The sequence below is a fragment of the Galeopterus variegatus genome, unplaced genomic scaffold (assembly GCF_000696425.1).
Source record: "Galeopterus variegatus unplaced genomic scaffold, G_variegatus-3.0.2 Scaffold3, whole genome shotgun sequence".
In the NCBI taxonomy this organism is placed as follows: Eukaryota; Metazoa; Chordata; class Mammalia; order Dermoptera; family Cynocephalidae; genus Galeopterus; species Galeopterus variegatus.
Genome location: NW_007726114.1, coordinates 1,689,619 through 1,712,524, shown reverse-complemented (window position 1 = coordinate 1,712,524; position 22,906 = coordinate 1,689,619). Strand labels below are relative to the sequence as shown.

The 22,906-nt window shown below is 52.4% G+C and overlaps 1 protein-coding gene across 1 annotated transcript; it reads left to right on the top strand.

The window, feature by feature from the left end:
* Window positions 1-1,486: 1,486 nt before the first annotated feature.
* MMP24 (matrix metallopeptidase 24 (membrane-inserted)) lies at window positions 1,487-21,372 on the top strand. Its single transcript, XM_008571508.1, has 8 exons — window positions 1,487-1,599; window positions 3,509-3,813; window positions 10,969-11,130; window positions 13,288-13,417; window positions 13,538-13,673; window positions 15,553-15,691; window positions 17,111-17,377; window positions 19,450-21,372. The coding sequence occupies exons 1-8, from the start codon at window positions 1,487-1,489 to the stop codon at window positions 19,785-19,787; spliced, it is 1,590 nt and encodes a 529-aa protein (XP_008569730.1). The 3' UTR covers window positions 19,788-21,372.
* The last annotated feature ends 1,534 nt before the right edge of the window (window positions 21,373-22,906 follow it).

Below are 22,906 nucleotides of genomic sequence, written 5' to 3'. Positions count from 1 at the left end.
CTTTGACGTTGGTGTTATAATACCATGCTCTAACCAACTGAGCCAACCGGCCAGCCAGCACCTTTGTTGAAATTCCCCACGATGACCCAGATTTACTGTTCTCTGATATGACTTTACATGATAACAAACAGCTATCAGGTCTTAGTTCCAGGCTCTGGGCCAGCTTCTGGAGACACAATGATGAATATGATATAGTTCCTGTCCTCAAAGAATTTACCATTTATTAGAGGCAGCAGACTAATAGATTTAAAACCACCATGCAATAGAATAAGTGCTGCAGAGAATAATGTTCCAAGTCCTACAGTTGTCGACCCACTGCTCGAACACCAACAGTGAAACGGGATTTGTCTTGCATGCTGTGCCCTTCTGCTGATAGGTAGTTCTGATTCATCAGTCAGTCAACAAATCGTTATTGAATCCCTTCTGTGTCAGGTGCCGTGCCAGCCCTGGGGATGCAGGCAAGGTTCCTGTCCTCACGGAGCTTAGAATCTGGTGGGAGAGGCTGGTCAAAAGGTAGCAAGTTGTCTCAACTGATTACTCACAGTCAGTTACAGATCAGACTCCTACTTTTCTTCCCTTCTCACTACTGCACTCGACTAGTCTTTAAAAAAAAAATCTGGTGGGAGAGACAAAGAATAAATGAGAAAGCAAATATGTAATATAATTTCAGGGAGTGATCAGTGTTATGAAGAAAAGTTAAGCAAGATAAGCAGATAGCGGTGGGATGGGGAGGGGGAGGCTACTTTAAATAGGGTGGAAAGGGAGGTCATCTCTGAAGGGCGGCATTTGAGCAGAGACCGAATGAAGTAAGGGAACAAACCACATGAGGAAGAGTGTTGCAAGTAGAGGGAACAGCAAACACAGAGACCCTGGAGTGGGAACAGGCTTAGCATGTTCAGAGAACAGCAGGAAAGTCCCTGTGGCTGGAGCAGAGTATAAGGAAGAGATGGGAAACAACCTTGTTGGACAGGTAGGCAGGGGCTAGATCAGTCACCAGTGGGACTTCGTGCACCAGGGTGAAGAGTTTGGATTTTATTCTAGGTGTTTGGGGGAGTTATTGGAGGCCTTTAACTGGGAGTGATGTGATCTAATTGCATTTACAGAGCATTTTCACATATGCTCCCTCCTCTGAGACTCACTGCCACCTAAGAACAGCAAGAACTATAATTCTCATGTTGCAGATGAGGAAACTGAGGTTCACACTGGTTCAGTCATTTGCCTAGTGATGGAACCGGAAGCTATCAAGCCTGTGTCTTCTGATTCCCATTCTCTTACACAGCAATATGTGAGTGCATGAATTAATGGATCAATGAGTCAATCATGTTCCCGCTGGAATCCATCAGCGCCAGGGTCCCAGAGTTTAGATTGGAGGATGCACGTTGCCATTCAGACTAGGACTGGGGACTATGCAATGCCTTCCTAGAGTGTTTAATGACCACAGCATGCATGGTATGTGTGTGTGTGTGTCCCCTCTCTGCCCAGGTGGATGAAGAAACCCCGATGTGGTGTCCCTGATCACCCTCACTTGAGCCGCAGGCGGAGAAACAAGCGCTATGCCCTGACTGGACAGAAATGGAGGCAAAAACACATCACCTACAGGTGCTTGACTCCCCCTCTTCCTCCCTGGCTTTGGCTCCACCCTTACTCTCTTCTTCCTGTCCTGAGTTTCAGAGGCTAACACTGTAAGTGGGTCCCGGGATCAGGACAAGGGGCAGGCACATGGGTATCAGGACCAGGTGCTGAGAGCCTGTGACTTTGTCATACATCCTTGTGGCTTCCACAGGATGCTAGGACTCCAATTCCAGGTTTATTTGGTCCTTTCGGGGGGCTCATTAATTTTGTTCCATTTAGATACCTATAGTTTTTAGTTACAGAAAGTGGGGTATGGATCGTTCAGTAACTTTGAGCTGTGATAAAGAACCATGGTTTAATTCATTCTCCCTATCGTTGTTTGCCAAACCCCACTTCCTCTGATCTGGATCCTCTCCCCACCCCAGAGCAGCCTGACAGACTTCACCTGAGATTCCCAACACAGAGTTCTAGTTGCTTCTTAGGGAATATAAGGAACTGAACCTGAATCATGACAGTGTCGTTCCTTGACTGTCTTGTGAAACCAAGGACAAAGCAGGATCGGTCTCCAAGTCAGATCAGTGGGCCAAGAGCAGAGATGATGGAGCCCATTCCAGCCAACTCAGACACCAGAATTCGAAGTGGGGCTGGGGCAAGGGCCTGGCATAGGGCATGCTCAGGTGGGCATTGGTTGACACCTCTCAAGGCTCTGCTTCCATCTCAGGTGGATCCCCTGGGTGCAGGGGCAGGACCTAAGGCAGAGGTTCTTAGAGTTGAACTAAGAGCTCTTCTGCTCATAAGCTGTAGAGACTAGAACAGGACTTTTTCAGAAATCTGACAAGATAAGGGAACTTAAGAAGAATCTGGGTTAGAAACTGAATAGACTATTGGGTCTCCTGAGAGGTAGAGTAGATCAAGAGAAAGAAGAACTGGGTTCCAACCCATCTCTGATATTAAGTTGTCACCCAGCTTCTCTGGGCCTCAGTTTCCTTACTCATGGAATGGGTAGAACCCATACCCCAGGTACTCACGGGGAGAGCACCCATAAGTAGTGGTGCTCCGTTGTGGAGAACGATGACTTCTCTGGGCCTCAGTTTCCTTACTCATGGAATGGGTAGAACCCGTACCCCAGGTACTCACGGGGAGAGCACCCATAAGTAGTGGTGCTCCGTTGTGGAGAACGATGCAAAAAGGTTACAGTAACTTTAAGTAGCTAAATCTATAATGGATTAACCCAGATACCACCCTGTACCAGCTTCTAGGTTGACAAGCAGTGGTTGGTACTAAAGATTTTTAAAAGAGGCTTTTCACTTAAACTGCTCTCCACTGTTGGAATATTTGTTACAAATTTTATAAGTGTACATATTTTATTTTGTACAGTTTTAAGTTTTGGGGAGAAAAACTTAAAATTTAGAAAATGCGGGGCCGGCCTGGTGGCGCACTGCTACAGTGCGCCTCTTGGGAGCGTGGCGGTGCTCCCGCCGAGGGTTCGGATCCCACATACAGACCGGTTCCCGCTCACTGGCTGAGCGAGGTGCAGGCGCAACACCAAGGGTTGTGATCCCGTTGCCAGTCCCGGTCCGGTACGGGTGCGACACTGAGGGTTGCGATCCGTTGCTGGACACGAAAAAAGACAAAAAAAAAAAAAGAAAAAAAAGAAAATGCCATCTACATACTTATTTTTTTTCTACAAATTGTAGTGGAATCCTTTATTCAACACAAATTTTGTTGGAGATCAAATATAGAAAGCTGATTTTTAAAGCAAATCTACTCTGACTGAGGCAGGGGTGGGGACCCAGAGCTCTGCTCCCTGGGGCAGCTCAGCAGAATTCTAGGGTTCGAAATGTGAAGATCACTGAGCCATATTGTCTCGATGTCTCTTTTAGCTCTGCTAGTCTCTGACCCTGTTCCTCCCTAATGATCCTCCCTCTCTCACCAGCATTCACAACTATACCCCAAAGGTGGGTGAGCTAGACACACGGAAAGCTATTCGCCAGGCTTTTGATGTGTGGCAGAAGGTGACCCCACTGACCTTTGAAGAGGTACCATACCATGAGATCAAAAGCGACCGGAAGGAGGCAGACATCATGATCTTCTTTGCTTCTGGTTTCCACGGCGACAGCTCCCCATTTGATGGGGAAGGGGGATTCCTGGCCCATGCCTACTTCCCTGGTCCAGGGATTGGAGGAGACACTCACTTTGACTCAGATGAGCCATGGACACTAGGAAATGCCAATCATGATGGTAAGGCCATGAGGGGATAGGGGGGTCAGTCCTGGTTTGCTTAGTTGTTAGATAAAGAAGCACTGAGGGAGAGCTCGGAGGATTCCACAGATGAGTTTCTTGCTTTCTAAGCTTCTTGTCCAAGAATTTAGAACCTAATAAGGGGAAACTGTGGTCTCTGATAATATTCAACACTTGACCCACCAGGGCCAGGGCCACGGAGGTGGTCAGATCACTTAGGAGATATGCTAATTGGGCTGAGGCAGGAGGAGAGGTTAGGCCATGAATAAGAAGGTAAAGTAATGGATTAGAAGCTGGAGAAAAAGGTAAAAGGGCATGAAAGCTGAAAGTGGGGTCTGAAAGTGGCAGGCTCTGGCCTGGATGATGGATCCAAAGGCCATCTTATGAACGACATGACTCTCTCCCTTATGTCAACCTCACAGGTGAACAGCAGGCCCCATAATTACTCCAGCATCCTTGGATAACTTGCCCTGCCCTGCACCACTATGGTTCAATGAGTATTTGTGGGGCCAGAGTCAATGCTGGGCAGTAATAGTAACAGTACCCTTCAGGTTGCCAAAGAGTTCCTCGTCAATGTTGACTCACAAGGCACTTGCTTGGTAAGTAGGCAAGTGTACACCATTATGCCCATTTTTACATTGAAGAGTTCAGGGCTCAAATGGCATAGCTGGTAGGTGGCAGCACCGTGAGGCACTAACCCTAGTTCAACTACCTGACTGTGCATCGAGGGGCAAATCATTCACCCTCTGTCTCCTCATCTGTAAAATGAAGGGCTGGATTAGGCAATCTCTAAGGTCCCTTCCAACTGTAAAGTAACATGACTCAAAGTCCTGCAAAGATCAGGGGGATCTGAACATTAAAAAAAAAAAAGAAGAAAATCATGGGCTTTACCCTCTGGAAGTCCAGAGTAGAGAAGGGGAGACGGATGTGTACATAAGTGACCTGCCACAAGGCAGACCCTCCTGAAGGCTGCAGCAGAGGTACCAAGAAAATGCAATGGAGTCTGGAGGAAAGAGGGCAGAGGATTCTGGCTTTTAAGTTATAATAGATAACAATTAGTGGGTATGTTAATGTCCTAAGGCCCATGCCAAGTGCTTTCCACACATTATGTCATAGGTAGAAATTATTATCACCATTTCACAGATAGGTACACTGGAGTATAGAGAAACATTAAGTAACCTACCTAAGGTCTCACAGTTGGTGAATGGTAACATAAGGCTTTGAACCTGGTTATTATGACCCTGGAGCCCACACTTTTAGCCACCACCCTAAGCCTCCATGGTTCTCAAACTGCAGGGCACACCAGAATCACCTAGAAAACACTTTTAAGAATGCAGATTCCAGGCTCCATGCCCCTAACCTCTTGCTATTCTGATTCTCTGGATCTGGGGTAGGGCCTGGGAATCTGCACTTAGTCCAACAAATTCACCAGGTGCCTCTGATGCAGGCGTCCCATCACCTTGAGAAACACTATCTTAATCCCCAGAGTTTCCCTAACTTGTCTGATTAGGAGAACCAACTGGGTTTTTGTTATACACGTGAATTCCCAGGCCTTGCCCCTAGAGATCCTGATTCTTAAACTCAAGCCCGTTTGGGAAACACTGGGCATTCTTTTTTCCTGCCCCTGGCGATGCATCAGTCTGAGAGGAGACTCTCCAAGGCCCATTTCCTCAGAGGCCACGATGGAGTCTGTAGATGGCGACTGCCTCCTTGGGAACACTTCATCACTGCATGGATCAGGGACTGGCAACTCTTGGCTTCTCCATCAGGTTGGTTCAGGAGATGATTAGACCAAGGCTCAGCCTAGGCAAAGTTTTGAAACTGTTAAATTTCTCTTTTTCCTCTTCCCTCTTTGGATTTTTGTCCTCTTTCCTATTAAGCTGCATTTCCTCTGGCCTGGTATCTCTCCCCTCATATCCTGGATGTTTCCCGGCTTTCTGAGTACCTATTCTTTATCTCATTCTTATTTTTAGATCAGTGTCAACGAATGGCTGTCTGTGCTAACTGATAAGGTGTGAGGAGAAGAGAAGTAATATTTTTGAGGCCCCGTTATGTGCCAGGCACTGTTAGCTGATAAGATTTTAGTTATAGCCCTGATAGAGCCAAATAAATTTTCAAAGGGCTGTTATCCAAACGAGGCACCGGGAGGACACTGCTCCTCTGCCCTCCGCTTCTGCCCAGCTCTGGGGGTTTTCACTTCCCACACCCACTCCTTGCTGTTGGAGAACCTGTAGGGCCCAGCCCCCAAATTCCAAGACCTGGTGGTGTGTGTGAGAAGGACCTGAGACCTGCCTGGCACCCCTCCCATCTGCTCCACCCTATCTTCAGTGAATGACTGCCAATTCTGATAGACATTCCAAGATGGTTAATGTCTTCTTTGGACAAGAGTCAGGACATTTTTCTGCTCTGGAAAACCAGGAATGAACCGTCCAGATGCAGCTCATAACCGCAGCAACAGACCCCTGGCTGGTGAACTGGAATGCAGCAGATTGCCCTAGGACAGGTCTTGGAATGGGAGAAAAGGAGCCCAGATTTATTGGGCACCTGTATATTATCTTATTTAATTTCCACACAGACTCAGCAGGGGAGGGAGTGGAGTCTCCCGGAAACTCTTTGATTATTGGCTTTCTTCTTTTTTCTAAACTTTCATTATGGAAAATTTCAAACTCACAAAAGTAGGGAGGTTGACGACATGATCCCGCAGGTCCCCACCACCCACTTCAGCAGTTATCAGCACTGTTTCATTCCTAGATCATCTACCCACCCCAACTTTTATTTTTTGGCTGATGTATTTTATAGAAAGTCTCAGGCTTAATATCATTTCACCTGTAAATACTTTAGTATATACCTCTAAAGACTTATTTTTAACATGACCACAAAATCATTATCAAGCCCAACAAAATTAATGATAATTTATTAAAATCTGATACCCAGTTTGCATTCACTTTCCCAAACTACCTCAGAAATGTCTTTTACACTTTGCTTGAATCAGGATCCAAGTAAGATACACACATCATACATGGCTGGCATGTCTTTTAAAGCCCTTTTAATGTAAAACATCCCCCCCCCTTCTCATACACACATGCACCCGCCCCCATGTATTTGTTGAAGAAACTGGGTCATTTGGCCCAAGGATAGTCATTCAGCTTGACTCAATTCAGGTTCATGTTTAACAAGTATTTCTTCCCCGTAATTCCTAAATATTGGCAATTAGATCTACAGGCCTGACTAGATTCAGCCTCACTGTTTTGGCAAGAATATTTCCTAGGTGGTGCTGGTGCTTCATCACATCAGGAAGCCCACACGCCACAGAGTGACCCACTTTTTAGTGATGTTAGGGTCAAGCACCCGGTTCAGGTTGTGTTAGCCTGACCCAACCACCCAACCATTATACAATTCACCTGCAGAACTTAAGAAAAAATGTTGCCTACATCCCAACCCAAACCTGATCAGAATCTCCTCCTCTGTGTGTGCGTGCGTGTGTGTGTGTGTGTGTGTGTGTGTCTGTGTGTGTCTGTGTCTGTGTCTGTGTAGAAGGCTCCCCTGGAGAACCCTGGATCCTAACCCTGGTTCTGATGCCCCACCTCATTGGAGTCTGTGTGAAGGGGCAAGCTAGCCCCCCACGCCTTTCAGCCAGTTTCTGGAGCTACTGTCAGGCCTCCTCTGTCCTCATTTCTTTCAAATGAGTCCACCAGTGAAGTCAGCAGATAGTCACTAAGCTCCACTGGGAGGGAGCCCAGCCCTGTGCTGCTCTTGCATACACAGGAAGCGTCTAGTTGTGACCTCACCCTGCTTCTCAGTGGGGAGCCTTCCATACTTACTTCAGACTCTTCCCCACCCTGGGAGGCAGGGATCATAATCTCCATTTTACAGATGGGGACAGTGAAGTCCCACCACATAGTTAGAGGGAGCCCAGCCCTGTGCTGCTCCTGCATACACAGGAAGCGTCTAGTTGTGACCTCACCCTGCTTCTCAGTGGGGAGCCTTCCATACTTACTTCAGACTCTTCCCCACCCTAGGAGGCAGGGATCATAATCTCCATTTTACAGATGGGGACAGTGAAGTCCCACCACATAGTTAAGAAAGTCACACAGTCAGTACGTGGCAGAGCCAGGTGTGAACCCAGGACTCCACATTTCTAATAGTCACCACAGGTGGTTCTGCTGCAAGTGGGAAAAGACGGAGCCTCTGGCACTGCTCCATCCCGGTGCTGCCACCTTGCCCTGTCAAGCAGTACGCTTGCCCTCAGGGAGCCCACAGTCCCGAGGCACTAGTGTGCACTAGTATCTATAATGTGGGGGGAACGCAGTCAATGCCATGAAGACGGTTCAGAGAAACCGCTGGGAGAGCACAGAGGAGCGAGGAAACCAAGGAAGGCGCCCTGGAAGATAGGCATGGAGCTGAGCTTGGAGGAATAAGGTTATTCCGGGGAGAGGGCACAGCACTGGCAAAAGAACAGAGGCAAATGCAGTGCTGTGACCTTTGCGGGACTGGGGCGGTGAGATGGGAATCCCCAAATATGGAGGGCCTAAGAGAAGGAAAAAAGCAGAGATGGGGCTGCTGGAATATCCGAGTAGACTGTGGGGACTTGCTAGGAGGCCCAGGGACTTAAGGGAACAGTCCCTACCAGGGCTGCTGGTCCTCACACAGCTCAACATGGCCCTGCTAATGAAAAGTAACACTTCTGTGCCAGAGCTGGCATAAGTGCTTTATGTACCTCACCTCATCGGGCTGGGAGGTTAGCTCAGGTAGTTAGAGCTCAGCCTTACAATGCCAAGGTCACAGGTTCAGATCCCCATACCAGCCAAAAAAAAAAAATTATATATATATATATATATATATACACGTTGCCTCATTAATCTTCACCCCATCCTTATGATGAAGGTACCATTATCAGAGGAAGAGATTTGAAAGTCCCACTGTGAGGACATGGCAGAGCTAAATTCAAAGCCAGGCGGTCTGTCTCCTGCCTCACACTCTGTCAGGGAGCAGATGGCCTGGGGGCTTCTCCGTGCAGGCCATTCCTCTACTCTCCCCTCACCAGCTCAGGGGTGCTCCTGCCCCTGACCCCTCCTTCCATTTCCTCCTCAGAGGTCTCTTGGGTTCTGTGCAACAGGACACCTGCTCCCCAGATCTTCTTCTCTTTTTGGTCCCTGGACCAAGCCCACGGGCCGCTTTCCTTTAAGGAGCTGCTCCTGTTCTCTGAAGACCAGGCACAGAGGTTGAGAGTAGCAGACACAAACCAAGGACAGAGGTTAGAGTGTCCCCAGGTGCTCAGAGCCCTGCTCCCTGGTTCCAGGAAGGGCCTGGTCAAGAGACAGAGTCCCTGAATAGCTTGTCCCAGGTTAAGGAACAGGACCGGAGTAGAGCCAGGACTGGACCCCAGGAAGCAGAGCTGCCTTCTGCTGGCTCCAGCAGCCGCCTTTGATTGGGATGAAGCTCAGAAATGAGCTCACCCTTTCCTGCTGCCACAGGGACCAGGACCTGAGGAAGGAGCCGGGGTGGCCTGGCCATCTCATGCCAGCCTGCCCTTCCCCAGCAGAAGGCCAGCCCCAGGCTTTTGGCCAACCTTGCACTGATCTTGCCCATCCCCCTTCCTTTCTGTTGTTCAAAGGCGGCTGCGCTGAAGACACTGGTGGTGTCAGCAGAGTGGCAGGCATGCACTTCCCGCGGCCCAGGTCCACCCCATGAGGTTCTTCTCCCTTCCCAAGACCTTAGGAAGGAAGGCCAAACAATCCCCACCCACATTCAACCCTCATGGGCCCTCAGCTAGGCCAGGATAGGGCAACTTTGCCAGTGGCGCTGGGGCCAGGGTGGACAGTAGGACTCCTGACCACCTCTTAGGCTCCTGGCAGCCTCCCTGGACTTAGAGGTGGTGGGAATGGGCTGAGACATGCCTTAGGACAGGGAGATAAGAGGCAGGCCTCAAGGGACATACAAGTGCCAGGGGTCATGGGAGCAGGGGTCTGAAACTGGGCAGACAGAGGCAGGATTGTCAATAAAATGGCCTGCCCAACTCTTGCCCTTTGCATTTCTTTCCCAAAGCCGGGGTTACTTAATCCCCCCAAATTCAGGGCTTGTCCTGTCCCAGGCCTCATAGAGAATCTCAGGGGAACTGGCTTTAAGAGGTTTGGTTGCTGGAACCCCACTGGCCTTGCGCTTCCTTTCTGGTCAATGGGCTTGTTCTAGTAACCAAGCTTCTGTCTTATGTAGGATAACACGGCAGCAACCATTCAGTGGCACGCCACGCACCTAACGTACATCTTATTCAATCCTCACAGCCCCATGAGGTAGGTATGAGTCCCCCATTCTACACAGAAGGACACTGAGACTCGGGTAGACCCACCAGCCACGTTCACAAAGCTGGTTGGGGGTAGAGCTGGAAACAAAGGCATCTGCTCCACGCCGGGGCCCTGCCTGCCCCGGGTCTCCTGAAGCTGACCGCCAGTCTGCACCCCCAGGGCTTTCTCTCCTTGTCCCCACTATCTCCACCTTGTCCCAGGCTCTTTTCATCTCTCACCTGGACCCTGGGACTGGCTCCCAAACTGATCCCACTGATTCCCCTGCCTCAGGGCTCGTGCCCCTCTAATCCTCCTCCACCTGCAGCCGGTGACTTCATCGTGTCACCACCCCCTCCTGCCACACGCCCTGCGTGCCAGCCTGCCTGACCTCATCCCTCTCTGCCCTCCCCTTCCACTTTGTTTCGGAGCCAAGCAGAATGAAACTGCTTGTCCCCGGACCTTGTTTATAGCATCCCCTCTGCCAGGAATGCCGCCCTCCCTTCCCCTCCTACCCTCTGAATCTGTTCTCCTGACTAACTCCTTATCTTCCAAGACTTCACCTCTATGAAGCTTTCCCTGAACATCTTCCTCCAAGTTAAAATGTCTCTTCCCTCCTCAGAATCCCCACTCAACCCCGATAGCCATCCGTAAAGCACCCGGAATGCTCTGATCCACGAATGTTGTTTCTTTCTCCATATCCCCCACCATATGGAGAGGTCTGGAAAGCAGAGACTGTGTCTGATTTCTCCATATGTCCCAGTGTCCGGCACAGGGCCAGGCACGGGGCATAGGCTCAGCATTTGCTGAAGTAACGGATTGACTGACTGATATCTAAGTGGGTGTCCTGGGCACCTCCCCATACCCCTCTCCACAGGGAACGACCTCTTCCTGGTGGCTGTGCACGAGCTGGGCCACGCACTGGGACTGGAGCACTCCAACGACCCCAGTGCCATCATGGCGCCCTTCTACCAGTACATGGAGACGCACAACTTCAAGCTGCCCCAAGACGATCTGCAGGGCATCCAGAAGATCTATGGTGTGTGGCCAGGGAGAGGGGGCCGCTCCTTCGTGGGGCTGGGCTGGATGCCTGCCTGTCAGGGGCAGGAGTGGGTGGGGAGCATTGCCTGCCATCCACCAGCTCCGACCTTTAGACTTCTGGCATCTTAGCTTGGCCCAAGAAGGCAAGGCTTCTCCCTGGCACGCTTGGGAAACCCAGGGGAGGGTCTGAGCTGTAACGGAGGATGGGGGGAGGTGTGGGCAAAAGTGAGGAGAGGACCACCTGTCCCCTCCTCCTTCACCAGATGGTGATTGAGTGCTCTCACGTGTCCCACCTCTAGCCAGGTAGAGTCACACATCAGCAGGAGTAGCAGTGAGACAATGTGATGAGTTTTATAACCAGAGCTTTGTTCTTAAAGAAAAAATGAGAAGCGAGGCTGCAATCTGGATAAGGTGTTTTGAAAAGCCTCCTACCATACCTCTCTCCCAGTTCAGTTCACTCTGATATGTGAAATTCTGGTTCTGCTCAAGTCAGGTGAGATGGGAAGACCAGTTTACCTGAGCAAATGCTCATGGACACAGCACAGACCCCCACATTTCCCAGGCTATGGGGCACAGGGAGGGGTGCACTCTAGAGGAGGTGCCCCAACCGGAGCCCTGGAGGATTGGCAGGGCCACCACGGGTGAAGCAGCAGAGGACCAGGTGGTGGCAGCAGGTGCTAGAAGGTATTTCGAAGGTAGAATGGACAGGATCTATTAATAGGTCAGATGTGGGGGTAAGGGGAAGGAAGGAAAGTCAAGGATGACCCCAGTTTTCTGGCTTTTGTAATCATAGGGTAATAGGATTTACCAGTCTGCAGCTCAAAGATCTGGGCTGGGATATGGATTTGGGATCTCTGGTATCCAATACAGTAACCACTAGCACATGTGGCTATTGAAATTGAAATTTACATTAATTAAAATTAAATAAAATTAAAATTTTGGTTCCTCAGTCACACTAAGATAACTAGTCATTCATTTCAAGTGCTCAATAGCCACATGTGGATGTGGTCAGAGGCTACTTAGCATATCGAACAGCACAGACACAGAACATTTCCATCACCACAGGATGTCCTATTGGACAGCTCTGACGTAGAAGGTCTTTAAAGTCATGAACCTGGATAAGACCACCTGGATTAGTGATTCTCATCTTGGCTGCCCATTGGGGTCACCCTGGGATTCCAATAAAAAGAACTGATACCCAGCCCTCAGTCCTGGAGATTTGGTTTGAGTTGATCTGGTGCACCTCCGGAGCACCCAGAGTTGTAAAAGGTTCCCCGGTGATCCTAATGTTCAGACCAAGTTGAGAACCACTAACCTGGGGACAAAATGCAGAGACAGCGGAGAGGAGGATCTGGGACACTCCAACCTTCAGAGGAAGGCCGCCAGCAAGGAGGGTGAGAAGGAATAGCCCATGAGGCAGGAGGAAAACCAAGAGTACAGGGCCCTGGAGAAGAGAGGAGAGTTTCAGGAAAGTGTTCCCATGATCTTGTTACTCAGAGTGGGCTTCAGACCAGGGACATCAATATCACCTGAGAGCTGGAAGAAATGCAGAATCTCAGGTCCCACCCCAGACCCTCTGGATCATAATCTGCACTTTATCAAGATCCCTAGAATAGTCATGTGTTCATCAAAATTGAGTCAAGTAGGGCCAGCCCGTGGCTCACTTGGGAGAGTGTGGTGCTGACAACACCAAGCCAAGGGTTAAGATCCCCTTACCGGTCATCTTTAAAAAAAATTAAAAATCGAGTCAAGTAACCATGGTATTTGGCAGCATGGAATCACTGGTGATCCCGACAGCAGTGGAGTGGGTACTGGAGTGGGACAGAGAATGAAGGGGGTGAGAAAGTGGGGCCAGCATGTGAGAAGGGGAGCAGAGAAGCAGGGTGCTGGACGCTCACCCGAACGAAGGATGCGTTGTTCTGTAACAGGAGAGAAAAAAGAGAGGGTCCCATGTTTGGAGAGGGAAGATGAGAGTTCCCTCCTAATGGCTATTTTCATCTATTTTCTCAAAGATTGGGAGTTCCACTGGGGAGAGGGGACGGGAGGCTGGAACGTGGCAGTCTTGTCCTGGAGCTGCCTGGGTGACGATGAGCCCACGGCAGGGGGGAGGCAGGGAACGGCTGGCCCCTCTCTAAGATGCAGCCCCTCTCTCCAGGACCCCCAGCTGAGCCTCTGGAGCCCACGAGGCCACTCCCCACACTCCCCGTGCGCAGGATCCACTCCCCGTCAGAAAGGAAGCATGAGCGCCAGCCCAGGCCCCCTCGGCCACCCCTCGGCGACCGGCCGTCCACACCAGGCGCCAAACCCAACATCTGTGATGGCAACTTCAACACGGTGGCCCTCTTCCGACCCACGAGGCCACTCCCCACACTCCCCGTGCGCAGGATCCACTCCCCGTCAGAGAGGAAGCATGAGCGCCAGCCCAGGCCCCCTCGGCCACCCCTCGGCGACCGGCCATCCACACCAGGCGCCAAACCCAACATCTGTGATGGCAACTTCAACACGGTGGCCCTCTTCCGGGGCGAGATGTTTGTATTTAAGGTAGGGCCCCCTCCCATGGAGCCAGGGAAGGCTCCCACTCTGGGATTAGGCTGCCATGGGACCTGGACAGGAGCTGGCCCAGAGGCCAGGACACAGGGCTCTTCCTGGTGCTATCGGGTGAATCTACTTGTTCCCAAGAGGGAGGGGAAGACTGGTGATCCCGCACCTTCCCGGGGTTAACATTGGGGGAGGTGCTGGAGACTGGCTTCTGGTCTGTGACCTTGAGCGAGTCACCTCCCTTCTCTGGACCTGGGGGCGTCATCCCCTGAACAAAGGGCATGTGAAGATCAAATGGATGCCTGGCTGTGAAGATGGCAGGCTTGGAGTAGGGGCCCAGTCGATGGTGCCAGGTCAATGGTGCAGAGTCTGACACCAGATCCTACCAGGGCCTCAGCAGCTGCTATTGACCAAGCTACCTCTTGTCTTCTGTCCTGTGCCTGTCACTTTAGCCAGGGGCCGACTGGGTGGCAGCCTGTTCGGTGTGTTGCATGCAGGTTGGGTTCTCAGGGGGCAGATTCTGAGCTGGTGTGCGGGATGCAGGATTTTGGTAAGAGAGTACCTTTGGGATGGACATCTGTGGGAAGGAGGAGAAGGAAGCAGGACAGGGCAGAGGGAGAAGTTAAGCGGTAACGGAGGCCCATTGCAGACTCAGCCACCCCCACGGGGAGCTCTGAAGCTGCTATGGCCCCTCAGAGTCAGCCCACATTGGGCCCAAAATGGCTGGAACTTTACACCCCTGCCTCATTCAGTCATTGGATGAGGAAGGGCTTGATCTTGAAGGAAGCTTTCTGAAGCTGAGACCATCCCCAAAGGGGCTGACAAGCCCTTCACTGAGGGGTCTGGGCAGCGTGTCTCCGTCACACTGGGTGATCGAGGAAGGCTACCCCATCCCCTCGTCCCCAGCAAGCCTAGAGCACTGATCAAGAATCGGGAGACGTGGGTCGGCCCCATCGTGGATTCAGAGTGGCTCTAAGCAAGTCACTTAGCCTTTCTGAAGACTCTGTATATCTCACATTGACTTAACAGAGTCATGAAAGTCAAAATAAGGTTAAAAAACTGGATGCAAAAGTGCTTTGTAAGACACCTTTTTAAAAAAAGCTTTTGTACCTTCTTTTATGAATCACGTTTCTTCCTCTGTACTCATTTTTCTTAGATCTTCCCAACTGAACTGTTCACAGTCAAGTCTGGCTTTTATCATCCCCATTTACACATAAGAAAACTGAGGTCCTGGGAGACTCTAGGCCTTGTCCAGAACAGCTTGCCATCAAGGGCTGCGGTGGCACAAGGCACCAGTTAGAAGAGAGGGCTACTATGTGCCCCATACTGTTCTAGGAACTCTATTATTTCCCACATTTGCAGACAAGGCCATAGGTCACGCAGCTGTGAGTGGAGGAACCTGAATTCATGCTCAGGTCTTGGAGGATTCCCACGGCTTTCTTCCCATGGTCCTTGCCCCCCTGGATGGAGCCTGCCCCCGGGAGGGCTCTCTGCCGAGGCTCAGTGGCCACCTGCACTTCCACCAGCCTGAGGACTGACCCGGCTGAGGTCGGTGACTCTCTGTTGCCATCATGTGGCCACTCCAGGCCCCCACATCATCCTTTCCAGCTCCTGCCCCACACCAGGACTGTCTGCTGTCTGTCTCACCGTCCCTGGGCAGCAAGAGCCATCAGGAGGCTTCAATGAACAGAGTTACATGAGCGCCCTGTCTTCCTCACAGGGCTTGGAGAGTTAGAAGCAGCAAATGGACAGTCTCCATGGAGGGTTGCAAGGCTGGGCCCAGGGGAAGGTGTTGGGTCGCTAGAGCCTGAGCCCCAGAGCTGAAATCACTGGGTTCAGAGGTGGGGCCTGACATGCCTCTTTCTCCCCGGCTCTCTACCAGGATCGCTGGTTCTGGCGCCTACGCAATAACCGGGTGCAGGAGGGCTACCCCATGCAGATCGAGCAGTTCTGGAAGGGCCTGCCTGCCCGCATAGACGCAGCCTATGAAAGGGCGGATGGAAGATTTGTCTTCTTCAAAGGTAATGTCACCTGTGCTGTGGAACCTGGGACAGTTCCTTGCCCTTCTTGGGACCTTCTTTTTCCATCTAAACTGGAAGAAGCAGGGTAGGAGACAGATGTCCTCTGAGGGCCCTTCTAGCACTAACAGACACTGACCTCTGACAGGACAGACCCCTGCAAGCAGGTGATGCACAATCTGAGGAAATCAAGTCAGGAAGTGATTGTTGAGTGTCTGTATGTGCCAAGATTGGTGGAGTAGCAAGCTCACCCACATGAAGTAGAGGGTGGAAGGCCACCCAGTACTCCATGGAAGGCCACCCTGTCAGTTCCATGACAGCTCACAGGGAAGAGGTCACACAGGCTGGAGAGGTCAGGGAAGGGATGGGGAGAGGGAGCTAATGTGCACACCCTGAGCACAGCACAGTGCTAGGTTGTTTCCCACCAATTGTCTTGACTTGGCCAGGCCCAAGATGGGTGAGATACAAATAGTGAGAAGCGAGGAGAGTGTTCCAGAGGGACAGGAGAGCATGGTAAAGGAGTAGTGGTGGAACGCACGTGGTTGCTCAAAAGGCTTAGAAGATTAACCTGACAGCCAGGAGGCCCCACCTTAGAGAGCTATGACAAGTGGCCTGGAAAGGTCGTTTCGGGGCAAATCCTGAAGGGCTTAGGTTGCCAGGCCAGAATGTTGTTCTTGATCTATTAGGCCAACACTGGAAACATACTGAATGTTTCTGAGCATCAGAGAGCCGGGGGCAGGTGGCAACAGGGCAGAGACAGGGTGGCCATTTCTGAGGCGGTTGCTGGAGTTGAGGACAGTGCCGTCCATGAGCCCAGACCAGGGAGGAGCAGTGCATCTAGAGGGCAGGGGACAGCTGCAAGAAGATTCAAAAGCCTTCACAAATGGCTGAATACTGAGGGGGCAGGGCAAAGATGATGCTGGGACTTCTTGTTGGGGGACCTGGGAGGCAGAAAGTTGAGGAGGACAGATCCCCTCTGTGGTGCAGATGGCAAACTCTGGGAAACCGACTCAGAGCTGCTGGTGGCCACGGGAGACGGGGATGTCGGGGTCTGGTGCTCAGGTCCAATGGGAGAGTGGCTGTGGGCTGTAGCCGCAGAGCTGGGTGTCACCAGTGGCAGGTGCAGGGAGCACTAGTGTGTGTGAAGTCATGGGAGTGGCCAAGATCGCCAGAGAGAAAAGAGGAGCAAGGCACATGGACACAAGAGGTGTGGCATGGAGCCCGGGCAGCAGGTGGCAAGCTGCCCAGGACCTGTGACTGGCTTCTGGCTTCCTACCCCCAAGCTCTGCCTGGGCCAAGGGGATCAAGCAGGCCGAAGGTTGACACTCTGGCTCTGTGAATGAAGATGGGCAAGTGGCACCAGTCACAACCTTGGGCACTGAGCAACTAAAAAAAGCTGATCCTGGGCTCCTCTTGCCACAGGTGACAAGTACTGGGTGTTTAAGGAGGTGACAGTGGAGCCTGGGTACCCCCACAGCCTAGGGGAGCTGGGCAGCTGCCTGCCTCGTGAAGGCATTGACACGGCTCTGCGCTGGGAACCTGTGGGCAAGACCTACTTCTTCAAAGGCGAGCGGTACTGGCGCTACAGCGAGGAGCGGCGGGCCACAGACCCCGGCTACCCCAAGCCCATCACCGTGTGGAAGGGCATCCCACAGGCTCCCCAGGGGGCCTTCATCAGCAAGGAAGGATGTACGTAAGGCCAGGCTGGGGGCAGGGAGAGGGGCGGAGGTTGATTTTATGTGGTTCTCATCAGGGCCCCGGCACACTCGCAGGTATCCAGAAACACCACCTGGTGGCAGACAACTACCTCACATCTACCCGGGTTCACTTGCCAGCTACCAAGTCACAATATTTCATCCACAGGACTGATTCACAATTGAGAGATGTTTTCATAGTCTCACTTTGCTCCTTCAAACAGCATTTCTCAAGCAGCCCTCCCCAGGTGCACTCTAGGAGTTATCAGGTCTGAAAAGCAATGTTGGATATAAGTGGTTCAAAGGTAATTTTTCACAGGGCCTGAGGGCAGGAAAATGGAGAGAGCCACTTATCTTATTCATGAGACATTTCCTAAGCTCCTTCTGCAGGCCACCCTGGCTGCCATCAGGGCACAGTCCGTCCCCTCCAGACTAGGAGCTTCTCAGGAGGGGGGCAGTCTTGCCAGGTGCACAGTGGGTGTCCATGAGTGTTTTTTAAACACCTCCCCATTGACCTGATCAAACGCATGAACTCTGGAGCCAGGCTGGCTGGGTTCACATACCACCTGCACCACTTACTAGGAGTTTGGGCAAATCACTAATAAGTTTTCCATCTATAAAATGGTGATGATAACGGCACCTAGCGTTACATAATGGCTTTGTGAGGATTAAATAAGTTATAAAGAGCACTTAGAATAATGCCTGGCACAGGATCCATGCCATATACGTTTTAGCTACTACTGCCATCACTGTCATAATCACCTGTGGGTACGTTGCAGCTCATGAGGAATAACAGGCTTCACTCATTCGCTCCACAAAAATTGCTGAGAGCAGCTTGTGTGGTGGGGCTGGGAAGGCAGCAGGGAACAAGACCTGCAGAGCTCCCAATCTAGTGGCAGGAAACAAATGAGGTGGCAACCGATGCCATAAGGGAAATAAATGTGGTGAGAGAGGTCGTTGGGAGGGGCTCTCCAAGTTGTCACTGGTAAGAAAGCCAATGGCCACGGGGGCAGAGCTGCTCTTTGTTGGCTCTCTTGTGCACCTGATGCTTTACACACATAGTCTCCCTTTTGGGGGAGCCTCAGAGACAGGTGACATCAAGGACCTTGACCAATGGAAGTCCCAGCCTGGGTGGGAGCTGGCCAATGAGGAGCATCTGAGTGAGTTGCTTTGCCGTCTGCAGACTGGCTGGGCCCTAAGGCTGTTGCTGGGAGCCTTGGGTGGCTGCCCAGCTCCTCCTGCAGAAGGGTCCCAAAGACCCTACATCTGTGTTGCAAAGTAATGTATGCCAAGCCAAAAGAAGTCCATGATAGGGGCTGGCCGGTTAGCTCAGTAGATGAGAGCATGGTGTTGATAACACCAAGGTCAAGGGTTTGATCCGTTACTGGCCAGCAGCCAAAAACGAAACAAAACAAAACAAAACAAAAAAAACATGATAATTGCAGAAAGGTAGCATCTGCTGTCAACAGAAGGGAATCTTACTTCCCTGCCTCCCTTGGCTCAGGCAGGACCTAGACTGAGCTATGGAGACGGTGTTGTCCAAGCCTTAGGTTGGGGGCTTGATCTGACCCACGTGAGGGGCCTGTGGGCACAGTGTGAAAGAACTGTGACCCCAAGCTGAGAAGGGTCCTGTCCTGATTCTACTTAGAGATCCTCAGTGGTTTCCCAGCACCTTTGAGATGACAGGCAGGCTGCTCCAGAACCTAGGTGCCCCTCTCTGCAACTGCTTTGTTTCCTGGCTGTGTGTGTCGTGTGTCGTACTCCATGATCCAGGCCAGCACTGCACTCCCCGCTGCCAGCACCCAGCAGGCTGCTCCCTCCGCCCCTCCCACAGATTCCCCTCCTCAGGGCAACCCAGCACGCTGTGCCCTCCCACACATGTGTCGTACTCCATGATCCAGGCCAGCACTGCACTCCCCGCTGCCAGCACCCAGCAGGCTGCTTCCTCCGCCCCTCCCACAGATTCCCCTCCTCAGGGCAACCCAGCACGCTGTGCCCTCCCACACTGGTACAGGGCAGATGCCTGGAAGTGTCTGGGAGTGATGATGCTGGGCCACATTTCTGCAGATTACACCTACTTCTATAAAGGCCGGGACTACTGGAAGTTTGACAACCAGAAACTGAGCGTGGAGCCAGGCTACCCACGCAGCATCCTGCGTGACTGGATGGGCTGCCACCAGAAGGAGGTGGAGCGGCGCAAGGAGAGGCGGCTGCCCCAGGATGATGTGGACATCATGGTGACCATCAACGACGTGCCGGGCTCCGTGAATGCCGTGGCCGTGGTCATCCCCTGCATCCTGTCCCTCTGCATCCTGGTGCTGGTCTACACCATCTTCCAGTTCAAGAACAAGGCAGGTCCTCAGCCTGTCACCTACTATAAGCGGCCAGTCCAGGAGTGGGTGTGAGCAGCCCAGAGCCCTTTCTGTCCACTCGGTCTGGCCAGCCAGGCCCTTCCTCACCAGGGTCTGAGGGGCAGCTCTGGCCACTGCCCACCGGGGCCAGCAGGGCCCTAGGCCAGGGTCGTACAGCTGAAGTGGTAGGTGCATTGGCCTGGGCTCAGCGTGGGGCAGGGAGTGATGGGGGCTGTGCCCCAGGGTGGGTGTCTGGCACACAGCTGCCAGCCTTCTGTCCTGGATAAACTACTCTCTACTCAAGGGAGTAGGCCAGACCCCATCAGGAGGCAGGGACCATGCCAGGAGGAGCACCTGTGGTCACTGCATCCTGTGGTGTCCATGAGACACCACAGCTCCATTCCTGGCTGGGACCCAGCACCCTCTGTGGGAAGCCAGCACTAGCTCTCATCCATCTGGGAGATGCCACAAGTCCCAGTCCCCTTTTGCCAACACCTGCTGGTCAGATGTCCCCCCACCCCAACCCCACTGTCCTCCAAGGCTACAGAACCCCTACTGCCGACACAGTGGGCAACAAGCCTGGGTTTCCTCTGCTAGCACAGCAGATCCCTCAGGAAACCTGCTTCTCTTGTCAGTGTCTCCTCCGAGACCCAGGATTAGGGTCACATGCTGCAGGCAGGACTGTAGCCCAGCTGGGTCTCACAAGGACCCAGCTGTCACATCGTGAATATTTAAATGTCCTGTCACTACTGTTTAAAGTCCCATTTTGCAAAGGCTGCTTGAGGCTTTAGATGAACTAGAGGTGACTGTCTTGGCAATGAGGCCCACATGGTGGCTCACCCCCAGGCGATAAGGACCAAGGTGCTGCTAAGGCCGCTCTAGCTCCCTGACACCCCAGGACTTGGGCCCTGCTCAGGAGGCTAAAGAGCTGGGGCAGAAGCTGACCCCATTTCTGGAGGTGGATTCAACTTTGTGACCATCCTTCACGCACCCCTCTCCCCACTCCCAGCCCTGCTCCAGCCTGTCACTTGTGGCCTGGGGGCTCAGCCTGACTAGTTAGGTGAAGCAGAGATGGCACCAGGGACAACTGTCATGGCCTCAGAGTGGGGGGCCCAGGGCAGACTTTGGAAGTGCTCAGTGCCCATACTCCTGAGACTGACTCAGTCTCTCAGCCCGGAACCATCTTCCCACATTGCTCTTTGGACAAGGGCATCCCCAACTGGTAGCAGCCTCAAGCCTAGAGGTCTCCCTTTTTGACCTTGTCGAGCCTACCCTTCTCCGTCTCTGGCAAGAGTTCCTAGGGCTCAGCTTGCCTTGCTGCAGTCCAGCAGCAGCAGCCCTGCTTGTCACTGAGGAGCCCCAGGCAAGACCAGTGGGTTCAGTGATGCCCACTGGCTCTCTGCCAAAGCCAAAAAGAGGTGTCAGCCACTCTTCAGGGTGCTGGCAGGGTCTCAGATGCCACCCCTGCCCTTTGCGCCTACATGGGCCTTGTTCCCACCCTGTGGCCTCTGGGCTTTGGGTCGGCTTACCCTGTAGCACAGACAGGGACTCCTGCTGCCCTGGGAGCTGTCCTGGGCAAAACCTCTTGTCCCAGAGGCACCTATGTGGGCCCACTGTGTCCCCTGTCATCATCATCCTGTTTTTTCTCATTTTGGCCAAGGGCAGGCTCCCTGGGGCAGGCAGGGAACAACTGCAGAGATATTAGTGATTCATAGGTTTGTACAGTGTTTTATACTTTGCAAAGCACTTTATTAGCTCACACCTGTCCACTCACATGAAACTCTTGCAGGCCCTGGGAGGCTAAGGATCATTCTCACCGTGCCCTCATAGGAAGCACAGAGAGGTTCTGTTACTTGCCCAGGCCATCCAGTGGGCTGGCTGGGCCCTGTGTCTCATCTGTGGGCTCCTCTAGGGTCTGAGATGAGAAGTGTCTCCTCTATCCATCTTTTCCTGGCCTCCCTTCTCCCTTCCTCCCCACTCCTCAGGTTGGTGCTCTCACTTCTTGAAAGCTCTAGGCCCCGTGCCCCCCAGGCTCCCTGTTGGCTCCTGGTACTACCTAGGCCAGCTGAGAAAGCAGGAGATGACTCCCCACTCCTCAGGTTGGTGCTCTCACTTCTTGAAAGCTCTAGGCCCCGCGCCCCCCAGGCTCCCTGTTGGCTCCTGGTACTACCTAGGCCAGCTGAGAAAGCAGGAGATGAAGGCAGGCAGCCCAGGCTGCAGATGTGAGGGATGCGGGGCCGGGCCCAGAAGGCTCAGCCTAGAGGCTTCCAATCTCAGATTCTCCTGCCTGTGGTCATCTGTGTGTCCATCACCCCAGGACAGGGCAGACAGAGGGGCAAAGCACTGGGGGTCCCAGAGCCCAGCTTCCCCTCAGCCTGGAGGATACCACAACATTTCAGTGTCAGTCACATTTTAAACTGATCAGCCTTTGTATAATGTTTTTTAAATCATTTCTAAATAAAACAGAAATACATAGTTTGTCGTTTTCCTGGAATATGGGAACAAAGATCAGGTTCTAACAGTGGCCTTAAGAAGCTTTGGGGTGTCTGGGAGCTGCCCAAAACATCTCATATACCAGACCAGCAATCAGACGTCCTCTCTCTCCAAAAGACTGGCCTTGGAGGTCCAATGTTACTGGGGTCCCTGGAATACAGCCTGATGATGCCTCGTTGGGATCCAGGATGAGGGAGAAACCCCCCTCAGAAGTATGGGGAGGGTCCCTGTGGCAAGGACTTCTCTGAAGTCAAGACACATGGTGCCACGAACTGGGACAAAGACAAGAGCTCGGTTCTCAGCAATAAGGACAGACAAGATCAGGAGCTCAGCAGCCTTGGGGTCTTGCCAGGAGGCCTGGCCTGGCTCTGGAAGCCAGTGAAAGGTTGGGGTTGACCCAGACAGCTGGAGAAGGGGATGTGGGTGAGCATGAAGGTGTGAGCTGGGTTTGGGTGCAAGTTGGGGCCGACTCGGTGCCCCATGGGGAGGTGACAGGGTTGACCTCCTCCCATTCTCTGCAGTCTGCAGGACGCCGGGGATGCGCGGGTGGGGGGGATGAGAGGAGCGGAGACAAGGACCTGGGTTCTCGGCCGGGCCGAAGCGGACAAGAACGCCATGGGCCGGCGGGATCCTCCGGCGGTGGCCGAGTCAGTACCAGGAGGTGCAAGCGATGAGGAAGC